Source organism: Centruroides sculpturatus, unplaced genomic scaffold, assembly GCF_000671375.1.
Source record: "Centruroides sculpturatus isolate CEXI.00-Female unplaced genomic scaffold, Cexi_2.0 scaffold272, whole genome shotgun sequence".
NCBI lineage: Eukaryota > Metazoa > Arthropoda > Arachnida > Scorpiones > Buthidae > Centruroides > Centruroides sculpturatus.
Window position 1 is genome coordinate 256874 of NW_019384484.1, and position 26088 is coordinate 282961.

General features: G+C 25.7%; 1 protein-coding gene across 5 annotated transcripts in view; it reads right to left on the reverse strand.

Annotated features, from left to right (window-relative positions):
• LOC111621542 (E3 ubiquitin-protein ligase RNF220-like) overlaps positions 1-26088 on the reverse strand; it is an 83582-nt gene that overhangs the window by 34396 nt on the left and 23098 nt on the right. For all 5 annotated transcript variants that reach the window (XR_002756094.1, XR_002756095.1, XR_002756096.1 and 2 more), the window contains 7 exons: positions 20549-20675; positions 20387-20426; positions 19645-19719; positions 19223-19265; positions 6569-6705; positions 1898-2015; positions 1075-1168 (listed from right to left, as the gene is read on the reverse strand). Coding sequence is in view for 2 of the 5 variants with exons in the window: in XM_023363703.1 (XP_023219471.1) it covers positions 1075-1168; positions 1898-2015; positions 6569-6705; positions 19223-19265; positions 19645-19719; positions 20387-20426; positions 20549-20675 (634 nt within the window). In the remaining 3 variants the exon portion in view is untranslated. The remainder of the gene's footprint in view (positions 1-1074; positions 1169-1897; positions 2016-6568; positions 6706-19222; positions 19266-19644; positions 19720-20386; positions 20427-20548; positions 20676-26088) is intronic.

The window sequence follows — 26088 nt, forward strand, 5'->3', positions numbered from 1 at the left end:
GATGTATGTACGCTAATAAATGTTCTTGTTTATCTCATCTTTTGATTCATTCTCAGTTACAAGAAATCACCACATAGAGTCTCTCAAGTCTTCATAGATATAACAAACACAGAAATAAATTGTAGCTATGTGTCAATTCCATGTGACACGTCCGAACATGTAAGCTGAACAATAGTGTGGGGGGGGGAGTGAGTAATCAAGAGTTATGTGGCGCTCAAACAAAAGACAAATCAACGAGATTTGAAAATCACATAACTCCGGGTTCGCATAAGTTGGGATAGCGTAAGTCAAGGTATTACTGTACTTGTTTTTTGATCTTTACGACAGTGCATTATCATGCAATAATGATCAGTTCCTTAGTTTGCAATATTAAGGTTAAACACTGAATATAACCCACAAATGATAACAGCAAATAGTAATTGCCATTAACAGTTTGTCTCATAGGATAAATTATTTATAAATTAGGCCATGATAATAATAAAACTATGAGCATTGTTTTTACTTTATTATTCTGCAGATTCACTTTTTCCTCAATGAGACTGGGTTAATCCATTATAAGCTCTGGCACTTAATTAATTAAAAGTGCATACCAAAAACACAATATCTTGTTATCAATCACAATGTTTTTAAAGTTTGAAACATTGTCAGCCTCTCTGACCATGTCCATTGTGTACCATGTTCCACTCTGTGCAGCATTTAGTCATCAGAAAGTTTGAGGAAGGAAGCATGCATAGACCTACCTCTTATGTAAATCTTCAGTCAGAATGTTATGGACAGAAAATTTTGTGATCCCTATTGTTTAGCATTATAACTTAATAATAAATTTTCTGTAGAGTAAGTGAAATATTTATGAATCTTGGAAATAAAACGTTTAAAAATAATATATTATAATGGAATGTAAAAAATACTTCAAATTTCCTGACACATATATATTTTAAACTAAAATATATTGATATATAACTAAATATAATAATATAAATGAAATATAACTAATATGTATACAACTAAAATTTATAATTTTTCAAAAATATACAATATATATCAACTTGTCAATTATGCTGACTTAATGGATACTGGGCTTGACCATAAGTTACAGTGTCATCTCCATCTACATTTAAATCTTGATCATCATCATCGTCATCATGTTTACCAACCTGATAGCCAGATGCTTAATTAATAAAATATAAGCAAATAAAATATTAATAAAAATAACAAATAAATAAATAAAAGATTCAACAAATTACTTAAAAACTACTATTTCTACAAAAATTAGAATCAGTAACAAATATATTTGGCACTGACTATGGATGATGGGCTTCATATCATCCATATTATCAATATTTAGTAGTAATGTTGAATTATTAATTTTAAAAAATGATGCATTACATAATTATAAATAAGTTATTTTTATTTTGCCAAGAAATAAAGATAAAAAATAAACTGATTTCTTGTCTTTACATAAAAAATTTTTTATATCATGAAAATTAATTTCAAATAAAAAAACTAATATTTATATATATAACTAATAATAAATAATAAAATCCAATATTTAATAATTAAAAATAATAAATTAAAATTAAAAATTAAATTAAATTAAAAAGCTAATTATTTTACTTTTATTTCTCTATAAAATTTTAAAAACATTTTATCTTTATAGTTTTACTGAAAATAAAGATGTCGACAGCTCTATTCTTTATTTTACTTGNTATATAACTAATAATAAATAATAAAATCCAATATTTAATAATTAAAAATAATAAATTAAAATTAAAAATTAAATTAAATTAAAAATAATAAAATCCAATATTTCTACTTCTTGATGGCATTCTTAACTTAAAGAATTCATTTTAAAAAATTATAAATATAAAAACTTTATACCTGAAAAATAAAGCAATACCTGAAAATCTTCCATGTAAAAGTGATGTTGCTCTAATTCGAGTTTGACCTGCCCATTCATATTCTTCATAAAACTCATCTTCTACATCAACATTTTCTTCATCTGATTCAGTTTCTTTCTACAGATTTACATTGATGTTATATTAAAATTTTTATTATAAAATAACTTTTATGTAAAGAATCTTATTTTAATAAAATTTCTTAAAATATTATTAAAGATTAAAGTTATTGTGTTTCCATTTTTAAAGGAATAAAAAATGTTTTTGTAGTAAAATCTTTTTTTATCCAGGATTTAGTAAACAGTAAATTTAGCTACAATTTGCTATAATTAAAATAGTCTATATATAAAAATTAATTGTAATAATAATAATTTAAATTTTGAAATTTATATTCTATTCTGCAATCTGTAATTTTGTTGTTATTAAACTGACTATTCAGTAAAAGTATCAATTTCCTAAAATAATTAGTTATGAAGCTTCAATTTCTTCCTATTCTTCATAAATTAACATATTTTGCACTTTTTGTCTGTATAATTTAGATGCTCCTCACTTGTTTTCAAACTAAACTTAATGACTGTTCATAAACCTCTTTCAATTTTTTACTACAGAGTAGTGATAAAAGTCTTTTTCCAACTGATTATTTCAAAAAAAACAAAACAAAAAAAAAACAAAAAACAAAATACTACAACCATTTCAAACTTTATGTCAATGGGTACTAAGTGAACCTTAATATTGATGTAAGAAATCTGAGAGATCTAGTGTATATATGTATGTGTATATACAGTATATAGTCTACTATATTTATAGTTTTCATCTATTAAACTTTATAATATTAAACAAAATTATCATAAGTTTATAATTAAATATTTTGAATTTTTTTTGCTCAATATTGGTATATCTTTTCTAAAAAAAATAAAAATGTAATTAGTGCCTTTGAAAAAGAAGAATTATACTGAATATCTTAGATAATGTTTCTTATTTTTCACCTAAAATTTTATTAAACACAATAAATACAATAATTATACTATTTTATCTAATGCTGTACTACTCAATGAATGAAAGCTCAATAAATGTTTTATTTTTTAAACTTCAATGTTTAAAAAAAAAATTATTCATATATTAAAAAAATAACTTTAAAAATAATTGTTTCTTAACATATTTGTAATATAGTAAACCATTAGTGTGAATTTGGAACTTTCATGTTAGCTTCCATGCTTGTCTATTAGTCAATCACCACAGTAAAATACAATATCTGGCTGAACTATATTTTTATATTCAAAAATCCAAATCTATCCAATCTTAAAACTAACTTGGTAAAGATAGTCTTCTTTGCATGAATTTTAAAGAATAGAATTTTGATTTCTAACTAGAAGGCTAGAAATTATTACCATTCAAAACTGATGCAAATTTATTTGTTTTCTATTAGTCTTGGCATAAATGGTCTTTACATTTGCAATGCTTACACCAAGAACAAGTTCAAAAAACATTTCTTTTAATGTGAGCACAGGTGATACAGGTGATACAAATGAAATTTTTTAAATTTCATTTGTATCACCTGTATTTAAGATTAACTTATAATAACTAAATGTCATAAATCATGTGTTAATACTTCAAAAAATATCATTATAATCTAATCATTATAAATAATAGTTTGGTATTCTAAAACCAATTTTAAATGCACCAAATCTAACAAATAATATATATGTTTTGGGAGGGGACAGATTCTTCAATTGCTAATATGTTAATACAGAGTGATTAAAATTTATTTCAAATTGAAATAATTTATTTTCATTAAAGCACTAAAAAAATTATCTTTTAACTTGTGCAACATATGAAATGTTTTTTTTATTTATTTATTTTGGAGATTACTTTCACTCATCATCAGGAACATGAACACGAACACAGAACAAAAGAATAGAATATTTGTGTTTCATTTTTGTTATAGATTTTTCATTATTCTTACATTTGTTATGTCAAACTTAAGGAAAACTAATACAGTAGAGCATCATTTATCCAAAAGTCAGTTATCCGAAACGTCGATTATCCAAAAGAATTCCAGTCGGCAAATTTAAATTTTCGCTAGTGCTGTGGTCGCGCTGCAATCTTTGGCTATATCTTGGGCTACTCCAATATTTTTTTTGTTGATGCATATGTTTTAGCTGGCAGCACTAGCACTGTTGTGTGGTGTTTTTCTGAGGACTGTGTGTCATGCTGAATCGAACGTTTTTGATTAACTTCTAAAGTATAATTTTTTTTGTTTTTATATTTTTCAATATATTTATTTTGTTTGTAAAAAATAAAAAAATAATTTTTAATGATACAATAGCCACGATTATTATTTTAAAAAGTTTACATTAGGCTTAACATCGACAAAAATTCAACGCAAAGCAACACGCAACGGAGAAAAATTTCAATACGGGATAGGTTAATGTATTTTTTCGTACATAATCGGTTATCCGAAAAATAAGTTATCCGAACAACCCCAGTCTTCTTCCTTTAAAATATGATATTCCAAATAATGAGGATAAACGATGCTCTACTGTATTTATATATATATAACAATATTAAACCATAATAAATATTTCATAAAATATAACTGATTTCTTCCTTTAAAATATGATATTCCAAATAATGAGGGTTAAATTCAGACAAAAGAAAGTTAAAGTAAGACGATATTGATGTCTTTTAAATTCATATTAAATGTGAATAAATGAATCTCTATTGTTAATTAGTTAGTCACAGTATTCAACGTAAATTTAAAAACTAAATTTTTGCTCCTAGTGGAAAAACATACTGGTTTTTTTTTTTACTAAAAGATTTTAGTTTACATATTGCTATTATTTACATTTTAAACAGCAGTTAATAATTAACATTCAAAATGTAACACTTATTCATTTAGGAGAGACTCAAACTGTGAAGTCTTCTGTATAATATTTTAAATGCATTGTGAAATAAATCCCAAAAAATGGTCAAGACTATTTTATTAGAGCTAAACTTTATATTAAACTCATTTTGACATAGTCCTCTCTAGCTAAAATTTTGCAAACGAAAAGGCATAAATAAAAATTGTTCTTGTGAAATACTTTATGTGTAATTAATGTGTAATTATTGGGTTGTTTGGAAAGTTTATAGCAATTTTTCATAGCTGACAGTTGAGACCCTACATGGAGCAAAAATTATTAGAATTGTATAAATCAATGAATATTACAAAAAATGTTGTTATCCATTATAAGACAAATTAAATATCCATTATAAAAAAGTTGCTAAGTTAATTTAAATAATCTTAATGAATTTTTTGTAACAGATATTTAATTTGTCTTGTTGTGAAAATGGAAGCAAGCAAGTTGCATTTTCAACACTTATTTCTTTGCAAAAATGCCATACAAACAGTGACAGAAATATGTAATGTTTATAGTGAGGATGTTGCAGTAGAGTCAACTATTTGAAAGTGGTTAACTAAATTTAACATAAGCAACTCCAATCTTGAAGATTGGCTGTTATTAAAGAGGACCAGATGAAAACATTACTGGATGACAATCCTCATTACACAACTTGATGGAAGACATAGTGAAGTCATTGAACAATATTGTATTTCAACATATGAAGAAGCTTGAATATATGAATTGTTATAGTATTTGGACACCTCACAACTTAATTGAAAAGAACTTACTGGATCACATCTCCATTTATGATTCTCTTCAAAAATGAAATAAAAATGGCCCTTTGCTAAAATGTCTTGTGACAGGTGATGTAAAGTGCATCATTTATAATATCAAGTAAAAATGATCTTGGGGCAACAAAATGAACCATCACTAATAGCTCCATGGGTCAGTCTTCATCTGAAGAAAGTCATGCTCGCAGTCTGATGGGATTGAAAAGGAATTCTGTACTAAGAACTGCTTCTACAGAATCAAACAATCGATTCTGATAAGTATTTTTCCCAACTGGAACAACTGAAGATGGCAATTGAAAAAAAAACATCTGGAATTGACCAACAGAAAAGGCATTGTATTTCATCAAGACAATGCCAGACTGCACACTTCTTTACAAACATACCAAAAATTATTGGAACTAGGCTAGGATGTTTGCCCCCTCCCCATAGTCATCTGACCTTGCCCTGTCAGAATGTCATTTGTTCCAGGCTATGCTGAATTCCCTTTGTAATAGAAACTTTGATAATTTGGAAGCTTACAAAAACCACATGAAACAGTTTTTGTTGGAAAAACTAGGAAGTTCTATGAAGATATTATGAAGCTTCCCCAGATGGCAAAATGTCATTAAAACAACAGTGCATACATAATTGAATAAAATTATGTTTTTAATTTTAAAACTGTTTAGTTTACTTCTCTTCAAAATCTCAATATTATCATAAACTGACATTTCATGTTGTAAGTTGGTCCTACTTGAATTAAAAATCTAAATCTATAAAATCTACATCATTTTCTTAACAGATTTTTTTGTTCAGTTGCTTTTGTACTTTCTTTTAAATAATAATAATATGCTGCTTGTAATATTTCTCTAATTTTATATTATGAATTCATTTGGTTATACAGATTTTTTCAGAAATTTAAATGTATTATTTTAAAACTTTAACAGATTATCTGAAAGCTTAAAACACCTGTTTATATTGTCATCAAGATAATCAATTATGATTTATGTAAATATCTACTTACTTTTCTTAAACATGATTCTATATGATTATTTATTTCTTCTGAAGTACCAGATAATCGTTCATTGCATACAGAACATGTTTCTTCCATAGGTCTTTTTTTCTTTCCTTTTCGAGCTGCACATATTGGTGATGACGACGCTTTATTAATATAAATGTTTGTTATTAGAAAGTATTTATCTCATATAAATTTGTATAAACTAAAAAATTATTAGTACAATTGACTTATGATTTTCTATGATTAAATTACCCAAATGAGAATTAATTGGAACGTTAAAAATATATCTGCCCATCAAAAGCATGGGATATTACAAAATAATAAACTACAATTAACAATGAAATGTGAATATTCGCTGTAGTTATCTATGTTTTACACAGAAAAACATAGAAGCAATTCAGCATGGAGCCATATAGTTTATCTTAATTATCTGTATTCATACAGAATATTAGAGAAAATGAAGATACTGGACCTATCAAAGAGTGAAGAATACATGGGAAAACAGGTTTAAGTACTAAAAATTTTGATTTAATAAGACTATATATCATGCCTGGGACCTGTAGACAGCTTTGAGTTAATGCAGTTTAACTTAGCAGAGTTTTACTGTATATTAATTTGGATTTCATTATACAGTTTAAATATTGCAAAAATAATTTGAAAATTTAAGAATTCTTTATTTCAAAGTATTTAAAAATTTTGTAAATAAATAATGTTTATAAACTGTTAATAAACTTCATATTCAATAATATAGTTCTGCATTATTACTATAGTAATGTAATGTATCATAGTAATAACGCAAATCAGGTTTACTATATTATTACAAAAAATGCTCAATAACAAAGCAAGAAATATCTTGCAGTCATAGAATATTACACATATATATGGTTTAAAAATTGAACTTGTTCTTCAAGTTGCTTGTGACCAGATGTTTAGTATTTCATTCAAATGAAAATATTAATGCTTTTATCATAGTCAAAAACTTCAAAACTGTAAAACACAAGAATTAAATTTCATTATTTAAGTTAAGGATAAAAATAAATATATCATATTTTCAAGCCCATGTCAAAGTTAGCTAAAGATGATCAGAGGGATATATGCTGGACCCTTAGTGGAAGGGAAGAAAAAAGTACTTATGCAGACTAATCAAATTTGAATTTCACAGAACCATTGAATTTGAATTTGATACCATTAACATAGTTATAATACAAGTGCCACTTTAATGCAAATCAGGTAATGCTACTTAGTAATATGAAAAAGATTAAAATCTGTTTACCCATTTATACTAAACTAAGAAATTTCTTAAATCCAAGATCATTTGACCAGAGTTAATTAAGGGATCCTGAAATCTGTATGATCATCATCAGATTTTAACTACACAAGTATTTTCAGTTATCATCCATTTTATTGTTTTTTATTTAAAAAATATTCCTAACTTTGAGACTCCTATAATTCATTTTTAAATATAAAACAAGTGTTTGAAAATATTTATATGCATTCAGGTCTTCAATATTAATTCTAATGTAGTAGTTACTGAATTTGAGTATTTTTATTCATACATTTTACATAGTTATGTTAAAATGGATATTGAAAAGCAAATATATCAAAACATACATATCTGTATACATACATGTATGATTGTATATATGTATATGTGTATGTATGTATATATGTATATATATAAAGACTGACTAAATATAAAATTTTTTATAAGAGAATTTTAAAATGTTACATTTACTTTAATAAAAAAGAAAAACTTAGTCATAATACTGAAATTGTAAATAATTTAAATTATATTTACATGCTATTTATTTTTATAACAAAAAGCCATAGAATATAGTTCTAATCTACCAGAACACTAATAAAATTATATATATATATATATATGTAAGTGCTGCCATCTCTTGATAAAACTGAAAAGTACAATGTGAAAATTTAGAAAAATTATACATATGCAAGTAAATGTTAGAATTTAACCATAAATTGAAAGTTTTAATATTGAAATTAATCAAAAATACTCACACAACCACTACATTAGAGATTTACTAGCTAAAAATTGTACTTTAAATATACATTGTATGTATCAGTTAATCCTGTAAAAATTTAAGAATTCCTTACTTTATTTGAAAGTATTTCGAATTGCTGTTTTTTTTCATTGAATCTGGCTATTGTTCCTACAGTTGAATGTCTATAAACTTGGTTAAACAGTTATATCAGAATAATATCAGCAATTGGAAGAACTACTGAAGCATATAAGATAAGATGACCAGATTATAACATTGGTGAAGTGGGAAAAAATTGATGGGGGGAATGGTTGTCTTGTTGAAAAAAATTGTTCTGGAACAACCAAATTTTATTATCAAAGAACGCAAAAATTGTATTGTATTATATTTTTTTAATAAACATTTGTAAATTGTAAATTTCAACATATGTAAAATTTACAAATATAATAAATAGACTATATATACTATTATAAATCTTTAAAATTGTCTATAACAAACTATATTTTAACAATTATTTTAATCCTCCTGTATTTCTTTCTAAATAATAATAATACTAACTTGTGCTACTTTTCCTCTGAATTTGCTTTGAATGTCACTTTATTATTGTAACTTTTTATTATATAATACTGTTGTAACCAAAATGAACTCCAGCCCCACTGCTAGCAATGGAACAATTCAAACCAATGTGTTTACTCTCACTAGTTGTTAGCTTTCTAAGGTGCGACAGACAAGAGCTCTGAACCATGTAACATGCAACAAACAAAATGTTTGCTTGTTTAGAAAGCCTGTGAACATGCGCTGTTCTGTTGCTGCAGCTGCAGCTTTTATTTCCGATGCCCACGCACATCTTGGTACTGATACAGGTGATACAAAATGATATTTATGAATCTTAAACATAAGACATAAGTTTATGACACATAATTGACAAAAACTTAATATTTCCAAAACTTGGGACTTTTTAAAACAACACCGCAGGACACGGGACAAATTGTTAAAAATCAGGACTGTCTCATCAAAAGCAGGATGTCTGGTTACCTTAATATAAGACCATCATCAGATTTTAACTATACAAGTATTTTCAATTTCTAAAATATAAGTAAAATGAATAATGAGATTCCACAACATAGCATAAACCTTTCCTGATCTTTAATTTCAGATAGTATAAATTAAGAATTTATATGGTTTATATTATAGTTTTCAATTTTAGGAGACAATTTCTAAATAAATATAACTTTTTACAATCAATAATAGTCTCTCTCTTACTCTCTCTTAATCAAACTTTTTTAATGTTTATCACATAATAATTTTTGTATCAGCAACTTCTGTGACAAAGTGTTTAATACAAAACTTTATATTTGAAACAGTACTGATTTTAAAATACAGTAGTGTTCACATATGCTCTTGGCTATAAGGAACCAATTTTAAAAGTAAAAATGAAACACTCATAAGAACACTGTAATCTTTTTCTGGTTACAATGAACCCGTATATAACAAACAATATTTGGATTTAAAAAAGTGAAAGCTATCATTTATAATGGATTATGCATACAAAGAATACTCTCAAATTATTACTAGGGTTTTTAAATAACTTTTTCCCCATAACATAATGGGAGTGACATGAAAGGGTTAAACAAAAGGTCATATTAGGTCATGACCTAAAATGACCTAATATGAGAAATGTTGCTTAATTTGGGTATTTTGCTTTTAATTAACTAATTTCAATGCATACATCTATTTACCTAATTCTTCATAACAAATTAAAATTTTTATACTCTCTCTCCAACAGTTTTCTTATTTCACTAAGGTATTTTCTGAGGTTCATAACAATGAACAAGAATTTTCATTTGTTAGTGCTGTAATTTAAATTTTAAATGTTATTTCTTATCTGTTATTAACAGTTAAATGATTTCGTTCAATTTCCCACCTACTTAATGTTTGGAAATTGAAAGTATGTTTTCCATTAGCTAGAAAATTTCAACTGTAAATACAGTGAACTCCCTTATAACAAAAATTCATATAACATAACAAAAATTTTGCGACTAGAACTCATACAGCACGATAAACTGTCCCATATAATGCATAAGATAAATTTAATGTTTTCACATAGTTTCAGATTTTTTGTTTAGGAAAGCAAAAATGTACACTTACCAGTTGTTTACATATGAACAGTGAAGCCAACAGTTTAAAAAAAGAGTTTTTTGTTGCAAATAATCTTTGACCTCCAGTACAAAACAGTTATAAACCAATTTTTAAACATTTTACATGTAATCCATGCTTTTTTATTAGCTCTCCAGTGAACAGGAAGTTTTTCATTACATGTGGATTTAATGTACAAATAATTAACATTGGCTTAGTTATATGTTCTCCAGCTGCTTTAGAACACAAAAGTAAAGTTATCCTGTGTTTTGATGCCTTGAAACCAAAAATGGAAGTCTCATCTTTTACAATATATGTTCTGTCAGGCATTTTTTTCCAATACCATGCAAATTCATCAACGTTATAGACTTGTTCTGCCATATAATTGCCTTCCTCTATAATTTTGGAAAAATGTTTGGGAAATCTTTGACCCTTTGTGATAACAGTTAAAATTTAGAGTCATGTTTGAACTTGCATAAATTGGTCCGATAATGTATGTCCCCTATAACATGATTTCCTACAACACGGAACGTATCCCCTGCATTGTACAGGAGTCTACTGTAACTGTACAGTAGACTCCCATACAACGGATTTCAAATTTGAATTTCAAAATCAAACTGTCACAAAATTTAAAATTTATGCTGTTATTGGTTAGAAAAATTCCATTCACTGACATTGTCTATAAAGAATAACAAACTGTGTATAATCTTGAGACATTTTGATTTTTGTCATTCGCTAAGTCAGAATTACGAAGTACTGTGCATATGTCCTTGCAAAATATGATGACTCTAAGCACTAATCAGTGTAAACAGAAATATAAGTCATTTACGTTACAGATTAAATATGAAATTATTAAAAAATTGAAAAGTGGTGTAAAGCAAAGCAAATTATGTAAAAAAATGAATATAACTAAATTGACAGTTGCTACCATTTGGAAGGAAAAAAACAAAATACTCGCAAGTTTCACACATGATAATTCAAATGCTAAAAAGCTTAGAAAATTAGCACATGATGAATTAGATCAAGTATTGTTAAAATGACTTAACGGAGACTTAAAATCATGACTATTAGTGGTGCTATATTGCAGTCAAAGCAGAAGAGTTAGGAAGCAAATTGGAAAAGAGTACTGAGTTTAAATGCAGTAGAAGTTGGATTGAGATATTTAAAAAAAGACATAGTATTGGAAGCTGAAAAATTGTTAGAGAAGCAGCTGCAGTAAACATGGATGTGGTAGAATACTAGTTGCAAAATAAGTGGCCAAAAATTAGAGAAAGTTTCCAAGATTGTGATATCTTTAGCATAGATGAAATGAGTCTTTTTTTATAAGCTTACATCAAATAGGATGCTAAAATTCAAAGGAGAAAGCTGTACAGGAGGAAAGTTATCTAATGAAAGAATTACTATTCTACTAGCAGCAAATCTTACAGGAATGGAAAAGAGAAAATTTTTTGTAATCGGTAAATTGAAAAATCCAAGATGTTTCAAAAATTGACTGCTACTGGAAAACTATAAATCTAACTGAAGAACCTGACATTTTCTGTGGCAAACTGCAAGAATAGAATGAAAAACTGAGAAGAAAGAAACAAAAAGTTTTATTATTGAATGACAACTGTCCCATGCATCCAAACATCAAGAATTTATATTGCATTATACTGGTGTTCATGTTGCTCAATACAAGTTAAAAACTAAAGCCTTTAGATCAAGGGGTTATACACAGTCTAAAGAGCAGCTATTGGCAAATTCTCCTTTCGAAAATAGTAAATTCTATAGATAATAGCAAAGAATCGTTTTCTATAAATCTTCTTGATACAATAAACTTTGTCCATATGGCATGGCAAAATGTATCAATGCAAACAACAGTAAATTGTTTTTGACACACTGGCTTTCTACAAACTCATGGAGAAGAGTTTGATTTAGATGACAACATTCCAATCAATGAACTTTTGAAAAGTAAACTTACAAATGATGAAACAAAAGATATTCAAGATGTGCTCCCTCTGCAGTTACTGGATGCATTTTATGATGATTTTGAAGAATATGTCAAAATTGATGATAGTGTTATTAGTAGGGAACATTTGACTAATGACAATATTATAGCTTTAATGTCTTCCAAAAATAATGAAATTAGTGAGGATGAAGATGATGATACAACATACACAGATGGTGTTGACATTCTGATAATGCCAATTTCTGAAGTTCCGCAAAACACTATTGTTATTTGAGTTTTTACAAATAATACTCCATAAAATATTTTAAATAGTTTTTCTGAAGTGAAACTATATATTACAGAATGCTATGTAACTAGCAAAAATTGACAAACAAAGTAACAGAGTTTTTAAGTAATCATGAACATTTATATTGATGTTTTAACAGTCAACTTCCTATGTAATAATTTGTTAATTTTTTCTTTGAGACATTAAACTTTAGTTTCTCAAAATTAGGCTATGTTATATAGAGTAAGAAATTATCCTATATAACAAACATTGGTCATAATGAACCAGTTCTGATGGATAATCTCCTCTAAACACACTGTAAAAATAACCGACTTACTTCTGCAGTAAACCAAAACAGTGCTTATTTCCAAATATTTCCACTAACGTTTTCGAACTTAGTTCTTCTTCAGGTGAAACGGGCAGAATCGATGTTATTCGAAATCTGAACGCAAAGATTGCGTTCAGATTTCGAATAACATCGATTCTGCCCGTTTCACCTGAAGAAGAACTAAGTTCGAAAACGTTAGTGGAAATATTTGGAAATAAGCACTGTTTTGGTTTACTGCAGAAGTAAGTCAGTTCTGATGGTCCATACAGGTTCATTATAAGCAGACACTACTTTATTTGCCATCATTTCCAAAAATATGATTAGAAAAATACCTTCTTAAGGAGTAAAAAATTAAATAGATAGGCTGTTTTTTTCCCATAAAAAAAAGACAAGTGTAAATAACAAAATGAATTTATTACCAAAAGTTATGTACAAACATGATTACTTTTCAACATAATCACTGTGAAGATTGAGGCATTTATCATATCTGTGGACTAGCTTTTCCATCCCCTTGTCATAGAATGTTGCCGCCAATAACTTGAAATGGACCCTAATGTTTTTTTGAAGATCGTCATTAGTCTCAAACCTCTGTCCTCCTAGCCACTTTTCCTGTTCAGGAAAGAGGTGAAAGTCGCTCGGCACTAAATTGGGGCACTATGCTGGGTGTTTAAAGATGGTGTGGTGAAGACTTCCACCTTTCAAGCTTCAACCCAGCTTAAAACTTTAATGTGTGAGCATTTTCACCTCTTTCCTGAACTAAAAACGTGGCTAGCAGGGCAGAGGATTGAGACTAATGAACTAATGACGATCTTCAAAACAACATTGTTAAGGCCATCTCAATTCACTGGCGGCAACATTCTATGACAAAGGGATGGAAAAGCTCGTCCACAGATATGACAAATTCCTCAATCTTCATGGTGATTATGTCGAAAAGTAACCATGTTTGTACCTAACTTTTGGTAGTAAATTCATTTTGTTATTTATACTTGTCTTTGTTTTATGGACCATTGAAGCTTAAAAAAAACATCCTTCACATATTCTAAAATGATCTTATTTTGTACATAATATTTATTCTTTTTACATAAATTATAAGAAAAGTATCTGTAAAAATATTTACATATAAGTACAGTATTATCTTGCTGAAAAAACAACGGGAAAGGTTATAGTTAACTGAGATGATAACATTCATATATCTTAATTATTATGTTTGTTTTTCTCATTTTAAATTTATATAAACTATATAATTGAAAGATGAGTGACATAAATGTTTGTTGTTCGGATATGATTTTTTTTAAATTTTAAATTTCATTTGTTTGAAATGTTGTAATTCAAGAAAATTAAGGTACTTCTGTGAGGTAAACTGCTACAGACATTTCCCTCACAGAAAATATTTCCTTAAAATTCCTCTTTAAATATATCAGACTTTGTAATTGTCTAATCAAAATTTACATAGATTTATCATAAATAAATTTACATCAAAATCTATGGAATTTATGTTGATAATTTTATCTTTTGCAAATATTTCTATGAAGATTTATATGTTTTAAATGTTATCATATTAAAAGTAAATATAAATTTGTAATGATTACCCTGATATTTCATGTTTTTAAAGACATTTAACTTCAGTAACATTTACAAAAAAAGGAAAAAATATCTTTAACTAAAACAATGTTTCATAAAAATAATCACAGTTCAACCAATAGATATGTTCTATATGGAAATTTTACTGACACATTCAGTCAATTACCTTCCAATCAATATTCAACATCATAAACTATAAGAAAATTATCTAAAAAAAACTATAACATCTTTTTAGGTTATACTGTAACTTTCTCATAATCTTGTTGAAAGATTATGAGAAAGTTACAGTGATTTTTTAATGAAAATATTTGTTAATTTAGGTAATAATAAATAATAATATAGTAGTATATATATAATGATGCACTGATGATGTTTTTCCAATAGGCAAGTTACTGATAATCACTAACTGTCAAACTTGTACTAAAAGTTGTCAAATTATTTTTTATATTTATTTATTTATAACAAAATATAACTAGTTCTTAATTAAAATTTATTTATACTCAATCTGAATAAATTTTCAGAAAAAAACTTATTTTAATATTATCTTATATATTTCTTAAATACTCTGTTCTATAAATTATTTTTAAATTCAAAAATTTTATATATTTATCTTCATTAGTAAAATAAATATCTAAGTAATTTAATCATTATTTTACAGCTGAATCATTAATTTCTCACCTCCCTAAATATTGAAATTGTTTATTTTTCCCATATTAAGTAACTGTGGTTGAGAGTTGTTTATTAGAAAAAGTTTAAAATCCCAAAACTAAAATTTTTTAAAGTAAATGTAACAAGGAAATACAATTAATACTGTGACAATATTAACAAAAAGTTTCTTCATCTTTTCTTAAAGATTGATTTGCAAATTACATTGATGTTAGCAGTAAAATAGATGCTGATTTAAATGTAAAGATGTTATTTTTAAATTTTTTTGCTAGAAACAAAGTTCTAAAATTTTAAAGTTTGTTTTTGTATTAGAATAGAACCTGATAATGACTAATTAAATTAGCTGAAAATGTTTGTTCTGGTGTAAATTTTATGCTGGATAATAAAGATTTTAGTTTCTTAAGATGCTTTGCTAGGTATTTGACAAACTTACACTATAAAGAAAGGACTGAATTTATTCCAAAGCTACTTAAATTTTTATGGAGTCACTAGTCCACATCATTGATTATTTGACAGATAAGCTTTAGATCAGAAATTTAAATAATTCAATTATTTACATAAAATTAGTTTAATTTTAAACTTTAATATAAAATTAGAAAAAATATTATTATTTTTTTTTTGTATATTTAATCAGATATTCTATAGGAAAATATTAACTAGGAGGCTATTTCCTAATTATTTTAAATCAGAAAAATTATAATGTATTACAATGTCAATCCAAAATTCTCCTAATTAATTTCCAGAAATGTAACTAAATACATAGCATTTGTATGTAAATAACAAACTGTTATATTATTATGTAAAATGCTTAAAGCATTTCTTTATGATTGCTAAATACTGTAGTTACTATGGCTGTTAACAATTACTTTACATGCACTAATATGTACAGTCTTCATACCATACCATAAATATTGCATTTATAAGATGGAAAACAACATGTGTTACAAAAAAATGCAGACAAAATTCAGAATAGAAAAACAAGAAATAAATTGCAATATATTCTTAATAATGTTTCTGATATTTGTGTAAATTAGAGAATTGATTAATTATTGTGAGTGATATCACAAAACTGTATTTAGACTTTCTGCTATACAAGGTACAGTACATGATATGATGCTGTGATGTCTCTTCCAGCATCAGCTACATTCAAGATGCATATTCCATTTCTTGACACCTAAAGTGCTTTTCAAAACATCTAAACATGATTCTAACATTTTAACCAATTACATTTGGAATGTGACTTGAGACTTTCCGTGTGTGTTATTTTATTAAGATGTATTGAATGTTTTGGATATAAACATAAAATTTTCTTATATAAATATTGGGCAGAAACTACTGAATTACGAATTATGTACATTGTACATTTTGTGAAGTTTAGGCATTAATAACATAGACATTCTACTGAGAAAACATTAAGCAATACGGCCTGAATTAGCATTAAACAACTGTGGTCATCTGTAACAGACAATTCTAATAATATTATCTCTTGTAAAGATTTCCATAGATAGTATCATGCAGGATGAAAAACATAAAACATGAATATCTAAAATAGCATACTGGAAGAATTTATCTGGTATGCAACATCATGTCATATGTCATATGGTTTCATTTAATTTTCATGGTATAATATTTACAATTACAATATACTTAATAATTGTAGTATTCTATTATTATAGCTTCTCAATATAAAACATTTCAAACAGTTTAAAAAAGCATCCTGAAGTAAATAATATAAATCTCACTGAAATTATGTGATTTAATTTCAGTTTTACATTCAGATTGGTTTATCATTATTCTTTTTTTAAGTTTATTCTAATTAAAGTAAATCTACTTCACTTCTTTAAGCAATATTGTCTGAATTGTACATTTTTTCTTAAAAGTTAAATATGCCTATTCAAAGTCTACGATATAGTGTTTTCTCATATATTTGTTTCAGAGGCTATCACATAAAAATCAGTATTAAAAAATCAAAATTAGCAAACAAATAGCAAGAGTAGAATGTAATTTATAGTCTGCTATCAATTTTAATACTGAAAATAGTTTTAAAAATAAAGGAAAAGAAAAAAGATGGTAAAAAACAAACATTCATTATTAAGTATCTAAAGCTATACATCAACCAAAGCCAAATATTATCGGGTTAGAAACAGCTATAAGTATCTAATTTGATGATGATAAACTAAATTTATTAACAGATTCTCAATTCAGAAATCTTTGCCAATACTTTTTTCTTACTATCAAATTGTTTTTTAACTAAATAATTTAATTTGTACAGTTATTAATTAGAAATACTTAACATTAGATTTATCTAAGTCAGTGTTTCTCAACCTCTAACAAATCGTCGCCCCCTTCAACGTAGTATTGCCCCCTTCACTACAAAATTCCAATGCCGGGGGCCAAGACTAACGTCAAATTCACACTGTATTGAATAGACTAGTGACTACTATAATGTTATTTGCTTAATTATTGCACGATATAACGAATAAAATATCTAATTATTCTTAATATAATGTTTTACTATATTGCCCAGAAAACTGTTTTTCGCCCCCCCCCCAAAATATAAATTGTTACTAATCGCCTCCTCAACATGAAAAAACGCCCACATGGGGGCGATATCGCCCCAATTGAGAAACACTGATCTAAGTGAAACATCAAATAAGAAACTAGATTCTATTAACTTAAAAGGTTGTTAAGTTAAAATTATTGCCATCTTTTAATTAATACTTTTTATTACAAAATAATTAATAAAAAAAATATATAAATTATTTTTTATAACATACAAAAAATCTTGACCATTTTTGTAGTTTAAAGCTGCTATCTAGAAAAACTCTTTTAATAGATAAATGTTTCTAATTTAATATTCAAACTATAAAATTCAAAAATCAAATTTTTACTTATTTTATTTCAAGAAGACTATAATTATATTTTGTATTATAATATATCACAATTAGTCTTGTGATATTTATTATAATTAAATACAATTACAAATTATTTTATTGTTTTAATATTTGAAATAATGCATTTATTAAGATCAAATTTAAATATTCCATTTCAGAAATAGTTTTTATAACGTTAAATATTGTTAAAGAAACAATTTCTTTCAAATATTGAGTTATAATAAAAATATTTAAAGATTTCAAAAATCCAAATTTATTTGTGATTATTATAATGAGTAAATAACTCCTTATAATTTATATGCTGTAGTTATTGTTATATGTATTATAAATTGTAAATTTCAAATTTCAAATTATAAAAATTTTTATGAAACCAAAAACTAATATTCTACATATTATTGCATCAGTTATTCAGTGTTATAACTATATTCTTCACATTAAAAATACCAAATTTTGAAAATTCTTTATGCCATAAAATTTCAAGGAACTTTGAAAAGAAACATATGAAAAAGACAAACTTGTGATATCATCAGTGAACAAATCACAACTAATTTTATGCAGATTCATTCATTTATAGTCTATAAACTTTGATACTTCACACAGCTACAGATGGTTCAGGGTGGTTCACATGAAATTCAATTTTGACTCTCCCCTCTTGCACAGTATAACATATTACAAGAACCTCTCCCTAGCTTGCCTCATTAAATTTTAAACAGTGAGAATTGGATTTTTCATAGCAGTGGTCTCCTGCAAGCAGAACTATCACTTTCTAGCTGTCCTGCTGACCATACTAAAGGTGAAGGCAAAAATTGTATTAAAAAAAAGAAAAAAAGAAAAAATCTTACCATTCAGCCTGTTCTGCCGGTTGGACTTTACACGTTGATATGTCTGTGGAGAAAGGAAGACGGACTGTCACATATCAACATTCTGATTGTCACTTTGCAATGTAAATACACTACTTTTGCAGCCGTATTTTATGCTGACACAGATGGCACCGGTAGTAAAAGCACAGAGCCAACTAGAAGATTATTTTACAAATGTTATAAAGCTAGCCAATCTGTTAGCTGAATGACAGCCCATTATATTTTATGTTTTAAATTTTTTTTGTTTGATTTTTCACTGATATTTTTAAAAGAAACATCCAAAATACCCATAAAACGGGCTAATTGAACTCTTAATTTTTGACATTAATATGGAAAGACAATCAAATAATATATAACTTAATAAATTCATTATATAATATTTCATTAATATAACTGTTTCCTACCTCCCATCGAACTTCAGGAGTTCCTTTGTCATTTCCAAGTTCCTTTTTTTTATTTCCTGGTATAGAAGGTGTTGACTATTAACATAAAGAAATGAGTAAAAAAAATTGAATTAAACTCAATTTTTATAATTTTTATATATGACATAGGATATACTCTAATTAGATATCTTTTTGTTTTAAAATAAGTTTTAAAAATATGTTAAGATAAATCCACATTTTTACTCTAATAAAAATTTTGCAAATATTTATTTCATATTCAATTTAAAACATTTGTAAATAAAACTTCAATTTTCTTTATTTATAAGAAAATTATAATTAAGAATATTTTTTGGAAAATCTAAGCAACTTCTAGAATCAAATTACTTAAAGTCAAATTTTTGATATCATCCATTTAACTGTCAACACAAAGTGTAATGTACATTAATTAATTGACACAATTATTTAAACTGAATTACATGCTTGATTCTAAATATTTACAAAATAGAAATTACTTAAATTTAAATATTTTAAGCATATTAAAAATAATTTTTAATATTTAATACTATTTAAGAAATATGTCAAATCTATATTTAAGTCGAAAATTTCTAATTTATCTTAATAGTTGCTACTCCCAAAAGACTTTTTCAATAAGAAATTTGAGTAGATAATATTAAAACTCTTTTTTCTTAAAAATTCATAAGTAAAATAATTTTTTTTAATTATAAATTATGATTTTTTTCATCAAAACAATTATTAAACATACCCTACTCTGAGGTGTGCTTTCCCTCGATGGTCGTTTAGTTCTACAATTAAAAATTTAACAAAAATAGTTTTTGAAAATTTAAAATTTATTTCTCCAATAACATTACAAATTTAATAAAATTTTTGAATTAATTAAATTAACAAAAAATAAAAATAGACATACTTGTTAATTTTTCCAAGTTTATCTAATTCATGTTCAAAATGGGCAGCTAATTCTGGCTGGCGTATAGTCAATCCACATATTGGACAGCATGGTGATTTACCATCAAAAGGGCCACGTTTTTTGATTTCTAAATTTATCATCAAATTCAGATATAATAATAACATAATATAATAATATTTAATAAAAAATAAGTTATCTTATGAAGTTATTTATTAAAAACATAACTAAAGTAAAATTTACTTAAATAATTTAACAGTTTAAGTCATAAATTTAAAAAACTTTTTAACAAGTTCATATTTTAAAAGAAAAACAAAAAAAATTTCATTAATATTTTTAAAAAATTAAAATATTAATCACTTTCTTACACATATGGCTGAAATTTGTTTTTAATCCAACACTGTACATATTGATACAAATCAGTGGCTCCATTGTTGTAAATTGAATACAAATAAAAAAATATATTGATATAAAGTTTCTTGAAATATTCAACATTGCTATTCTACTTAGTAATTTTTTTAAAGTTGATTTGTAATTGATTATATTTATTCAATTAAATATTATTATTAAACAGAAAAAAATAGAAGTGTATTTGAAATACAAAAATAAACTAAATCTATGTAACAATAAATTCTCTTTATCATAGTTTTATAAAGTTATAAAATATTTAAAATAAAAAACAAAATTAATTTTCCAGTGTTTTACAGCATTTATTTCTTTAATCTTTAGCTAAGATTATTATTATGATCAACAATAAACTATAATGACAATTTTAAAATAAAAGAATAAATGAATTTACAGTTATTAGTGACAAAATTATAATATAATGCACTCTCACTAATAACATCTTGTGCTAATCCAAATTAATTTTATTTATTAATATTTTCCTGCTACATATTCTAACTGAAACAAAAAAATACAATAATTCTTATAAGTGTGACAAATTTGTAAGTTAATACGTACAAAATGTTTTAACTTAAAGAATCAGTATAAAAATATTTTTTATAATTATGTCTATTTGTTTATATTTCTTTACAACTTTTTCCTTTATATATAATCCTGTTAATCCAAACTTTTTATTATTCTGAACAATCCTGTATAATAATTTATTTAGACTAGCAAAAGTGCACTGTATTGTATAGAAAAGTGATTCTCAAAGTTATTCAATTTGTGGATCATTTAACACAAGTCACAGATGAATTGTGGATCACCTATGCCTCACTCCACTTTTATCCTGTATTATCTTTTAATATTCTGTTTAGAAACATTGAAGATGATTTTTAAAGGTCAAAAACATTAAAAAATAAGGTGGCTAAAGTTAAAGATTAGTGTTTTAAAACTCAGATACATGCCATAATATTTTGTCTCTCTGGTAAGCTAATGTAACAGATATAGATGCATGAAAATGTTCTTTCCTCTAGCTAAAGAGTAAAGATTTGCATTAATGGAAAAATGACTAGGTCAGTCTGCAGACCACCAGTGGTCCAACAACCATACATTGATTAACACTGGTATAGAACAAACAAATTCACTTAATCAATTTTATATAAAAAGAGAAAATAATAATAATTTAATACTATTAAGAGAATTAAATTATTTTAAAATTAAGTAAGAAAATCTTCATAAATTTTATAAATTTAGTGAAAATATATTTATCTTAATCCAACTATCATATGTTTGAATTTAGATAATTCAACATCTAACTCAATCTATATAATATTACTTAAAGTATAATTGCATATACTAGTGATATATAAAAATTAATTTTTTTCCTATTTCATCAACTATAAAGATAACTATAATAATATAATGACCTGAAACATTAAAAATAAATGTTTTCCAGTCATCATTCTGATCTCCAAGCATCAAATGTAAAAAATCAGAAAAATTTAAAAAATAAAACTATATATAAATATTGCATTTGGTTACATTTTAACTATTTAAAATAATGTTATAAAAATTAAATAAAAATAAAAATAAAACATTGTAAATTTTTTAAACATGCTTCTTAACATTTAAAAGTTACTTGATATTATTGGATATATATCTCATATCTATAATCTCAAATCAATATTTATAAAATTGAAAAATTAGTTTAAAAAAACATTATATTTATATTTTAAAAATTTTTATCAGAGAATTTAAAATTCAATATTTATTCTTTACAAGTTACTTTATCATCAAAAACCAAAACAGTTATTTTTAAATTTAAAAACAAAAAACAAAACCTGGTTACATTGGCAAGATACTAATTTATAATTTCTTTTCATTCTGAACCTGAAAATATTTACTGTTTATTTAAAAAGAAAAAATATATATATACAGTATATATAGACATTATCTACATATTAAATACTGTTAGTGATCTGCTAACTGCTAATTAGATTCAGTTCAAAGCTGGTTTAGCATGAAAAACAAAACAGCTATAAGCACCCTAATGGTTCTTAGTGAGACTAGAGAGAGAAGACAAATATATCAGATATATCGTTGGTGCACAAGAATAGTGACACAACTCAAAAATTTCCAATTTCAAGTTTATTGTAGAAATGTATAGCAAACTCCCCATATTTTTATGTGGAAGAACAAACACTAATATTTATTTCCAAAAAAAAAATTTGAAAAATTTAAAAATCCAAGATCATGACAAAGCCTTACAGGAAACAAGAAACTTTTAAATAGCTGTTCTGGAAGATCCATTTTTTCAGTTGTGTCACTATTCTTGATATTTAAAATGAAAATATTCTTTGAGTAATTTTTTTTAAAATTTCTAACCCAAATCATAATTTAGTCTTTATAATACTAAAAGTACTAAAATAATAAAAGAGATTATTGTATTCAATTTTAAATTGATTTCATAGAACAAATTTCTTTTTTAATTTTTTTACAAAATAGTGGATGAAAATTTTTAAACTGAATTGAATAATTAATTTTTGTGTTTCTTTTCATTACTTTCTTTTGTTACATTTAATTGTAAAATTTATTTATTCAAAGTATTGTGAAAGATTCAAAGATATATTTAATTGTAATGTACAAAGTGCAGTTTAATTGTTATAGATAAGTATTATTAAACACAAAAATCTATAAAGCTGTAATCTGTTTACAGAAAACCTAACTCTAAAATTATTAAATATAATTTTCTAATAATATATCAAGAGATCAAAATCATCTTTTGATTGTGTATCTGCTTATTTGTGGACTGTTGTCAAAAGGAAATGACTTAGATATCTATCTCATAATGTTGTTTGGCCTTAATTATGACCCGTGGCCAGAGTATCATTAGCGTAAATCCATCATTGAAACCACAGGAAGCATAAACATCATTTATTTCTGTCTAATTATCAGGTTAACAGGAAATTCTTTTCAATTCATTTGTTTGAAAAGTTGAGAGTAATATAATAGCTACAAAATTCCCAAAATTATTTGATTATGGATGTATATTTTTTTTAGTTTAAACAAAATAAAATTAAATATTCAATATTTTAAAATTTTCAAGTTATAAAACAGCAAAATTGTTTTCAAAAATAAAGTTTAATTATAAAAATTTTTATATAAATGCAATATAGAGATAAATTATTAAAGGCCATACTGTATTTCAAAAGATAAAATAAAAAGAAGGAATTGATAAAAACCCATCTTGTAGTCTTTATTGTTCTGAAGTTCAAGATCTTGAATTGGAAAAATTTTGGTTTTATATTTCTTCGAAAACAAATTATTCTGTCAATAAATATCACTATCCATTTTCTACTGATATCTTGAAGATGAGCATCAGCAAATAAGTAGCAACTAATTTTTTCCAATATATTTCACTTGTTAAAATTTTCCAATTAATTTCAATATCAATACTATTTCATTAAATAAAAATTATATAAATACAATAAAATTTCACTTTTTCTTAAATAGAATTACAATTCAATATTAATGTAGTTTCCAAGAAACATTAATATTACTATATACATATTCCATATTAACATCTACAATTTCTCTATAGATAAAAGTAAATCATAGTTTAATTATTAATATGAGTTTGGGTGATCAATCAAGATATTTTCTTTTAAAGAACAGTTGAAGTTTACAATGCTTTAAATGTATTTTTTTAAAGAAAAATGAGATAGAGGACATTTAACAATTAAAACCACATGACATCTCATTTCTAAATAACTAAGAAAACAAACCATTCTAGTAATTATATAAAGTCCCATTTCCCTTTTTTCATAGCCAAATGTAGAAACTTAAAATCAGAAATTATTTCTTGGAAAATAGTATTATTTTAACTCGAATCAATAAATTTATCATACTTTTAATAAAATTTAAATGCTGATATTTAAACATTTACTTAAAAAATTTAAAAGATTACTTAATATATTTTATTTAATGTACTGTACAATTAATGAAACTAATTACAAAATTCAATTAATGTAATTAACCATTAAGTATTAAACATTTCAAACTTAAAAAAGTCTACTTGTTTTCTAGTTAAGATTTAATTGAAATTAGTATTGTAGAATCAACAAAACATGCACAATTAAATATGGCCTTTTAAAATTTTAGTTATGAAAGACATAAGCAAAAGTTTCTTAGAAAACTTTTTAAAAACGTGTAAGATAAATAACTACCAATAAAATTTTTATATAATGTTTTAACTGGAAGTGCGTATTACAAGTGGAGATTTGAATCACAACTATCATTTAGATCTAAAATCAGTGAAAGAGAGAGAAAGAGAGAGAGGAGAGACGATCATCTTATTAACCTTTATTCAGACCACCTCATTTGCGCGGGGTCGCAATCGCAGCTGTTTAACTGTGCGGGAACAACTGTTTCATCGCGGCAGAAATAACCTTCACAACGAAAACAGCTAATCAATTAACGTCTACATTATCTCCATTAGTTTTGCAGGATGGTCGAGCCGCCGTTTCTTCTAATTAATAATCACAGAAATCAATGTAACCTGCCACATGGAAGATAGAAATGATTAAATGTCACAGTTAATGACGGTCTGCTCGCAACGAGTAACAGGAAGCTAAGCAAACTTTCCTTATTACCACATAATTAATCATTTGTATATAAACGCGTTGCATCAATGGAGTCTGCGAGGGCATCATTTGTCAAACGGGGGTATACTTTGCAAATTAGTGGTTTGAAACCCCCTTATATTTTAAGCTTAACTCTTTTTCCAAATCTTTTACTAAATATTTATGAAAAAAATAAAAATAAAAACCGAATCTTAATAAGAAGTGAAAAGACGAAATCCGTCTTTAGTTTCATTTATCTACACCAGATGGTAGAACAATGTCTGATGCTTTCACCATCCTTTCGATCATAATCACTGAGAAAAATGTCTTTTTTTCCAGCTTAAATCCGAGGAGAAATTCGTAACGGTTCAATCTCGAATACAAATATTTTTGTAAATTCAATATCAAAAGTATTCGGACATAAATAAAAAGCCTTTTTTAAACATCTGATAAACGAAAACAACTCATAAATTAGGCTAACGATTTCGTTTGGAGAGATACAAAATCAGTTTTACTTAATAATTGAATCCGGAT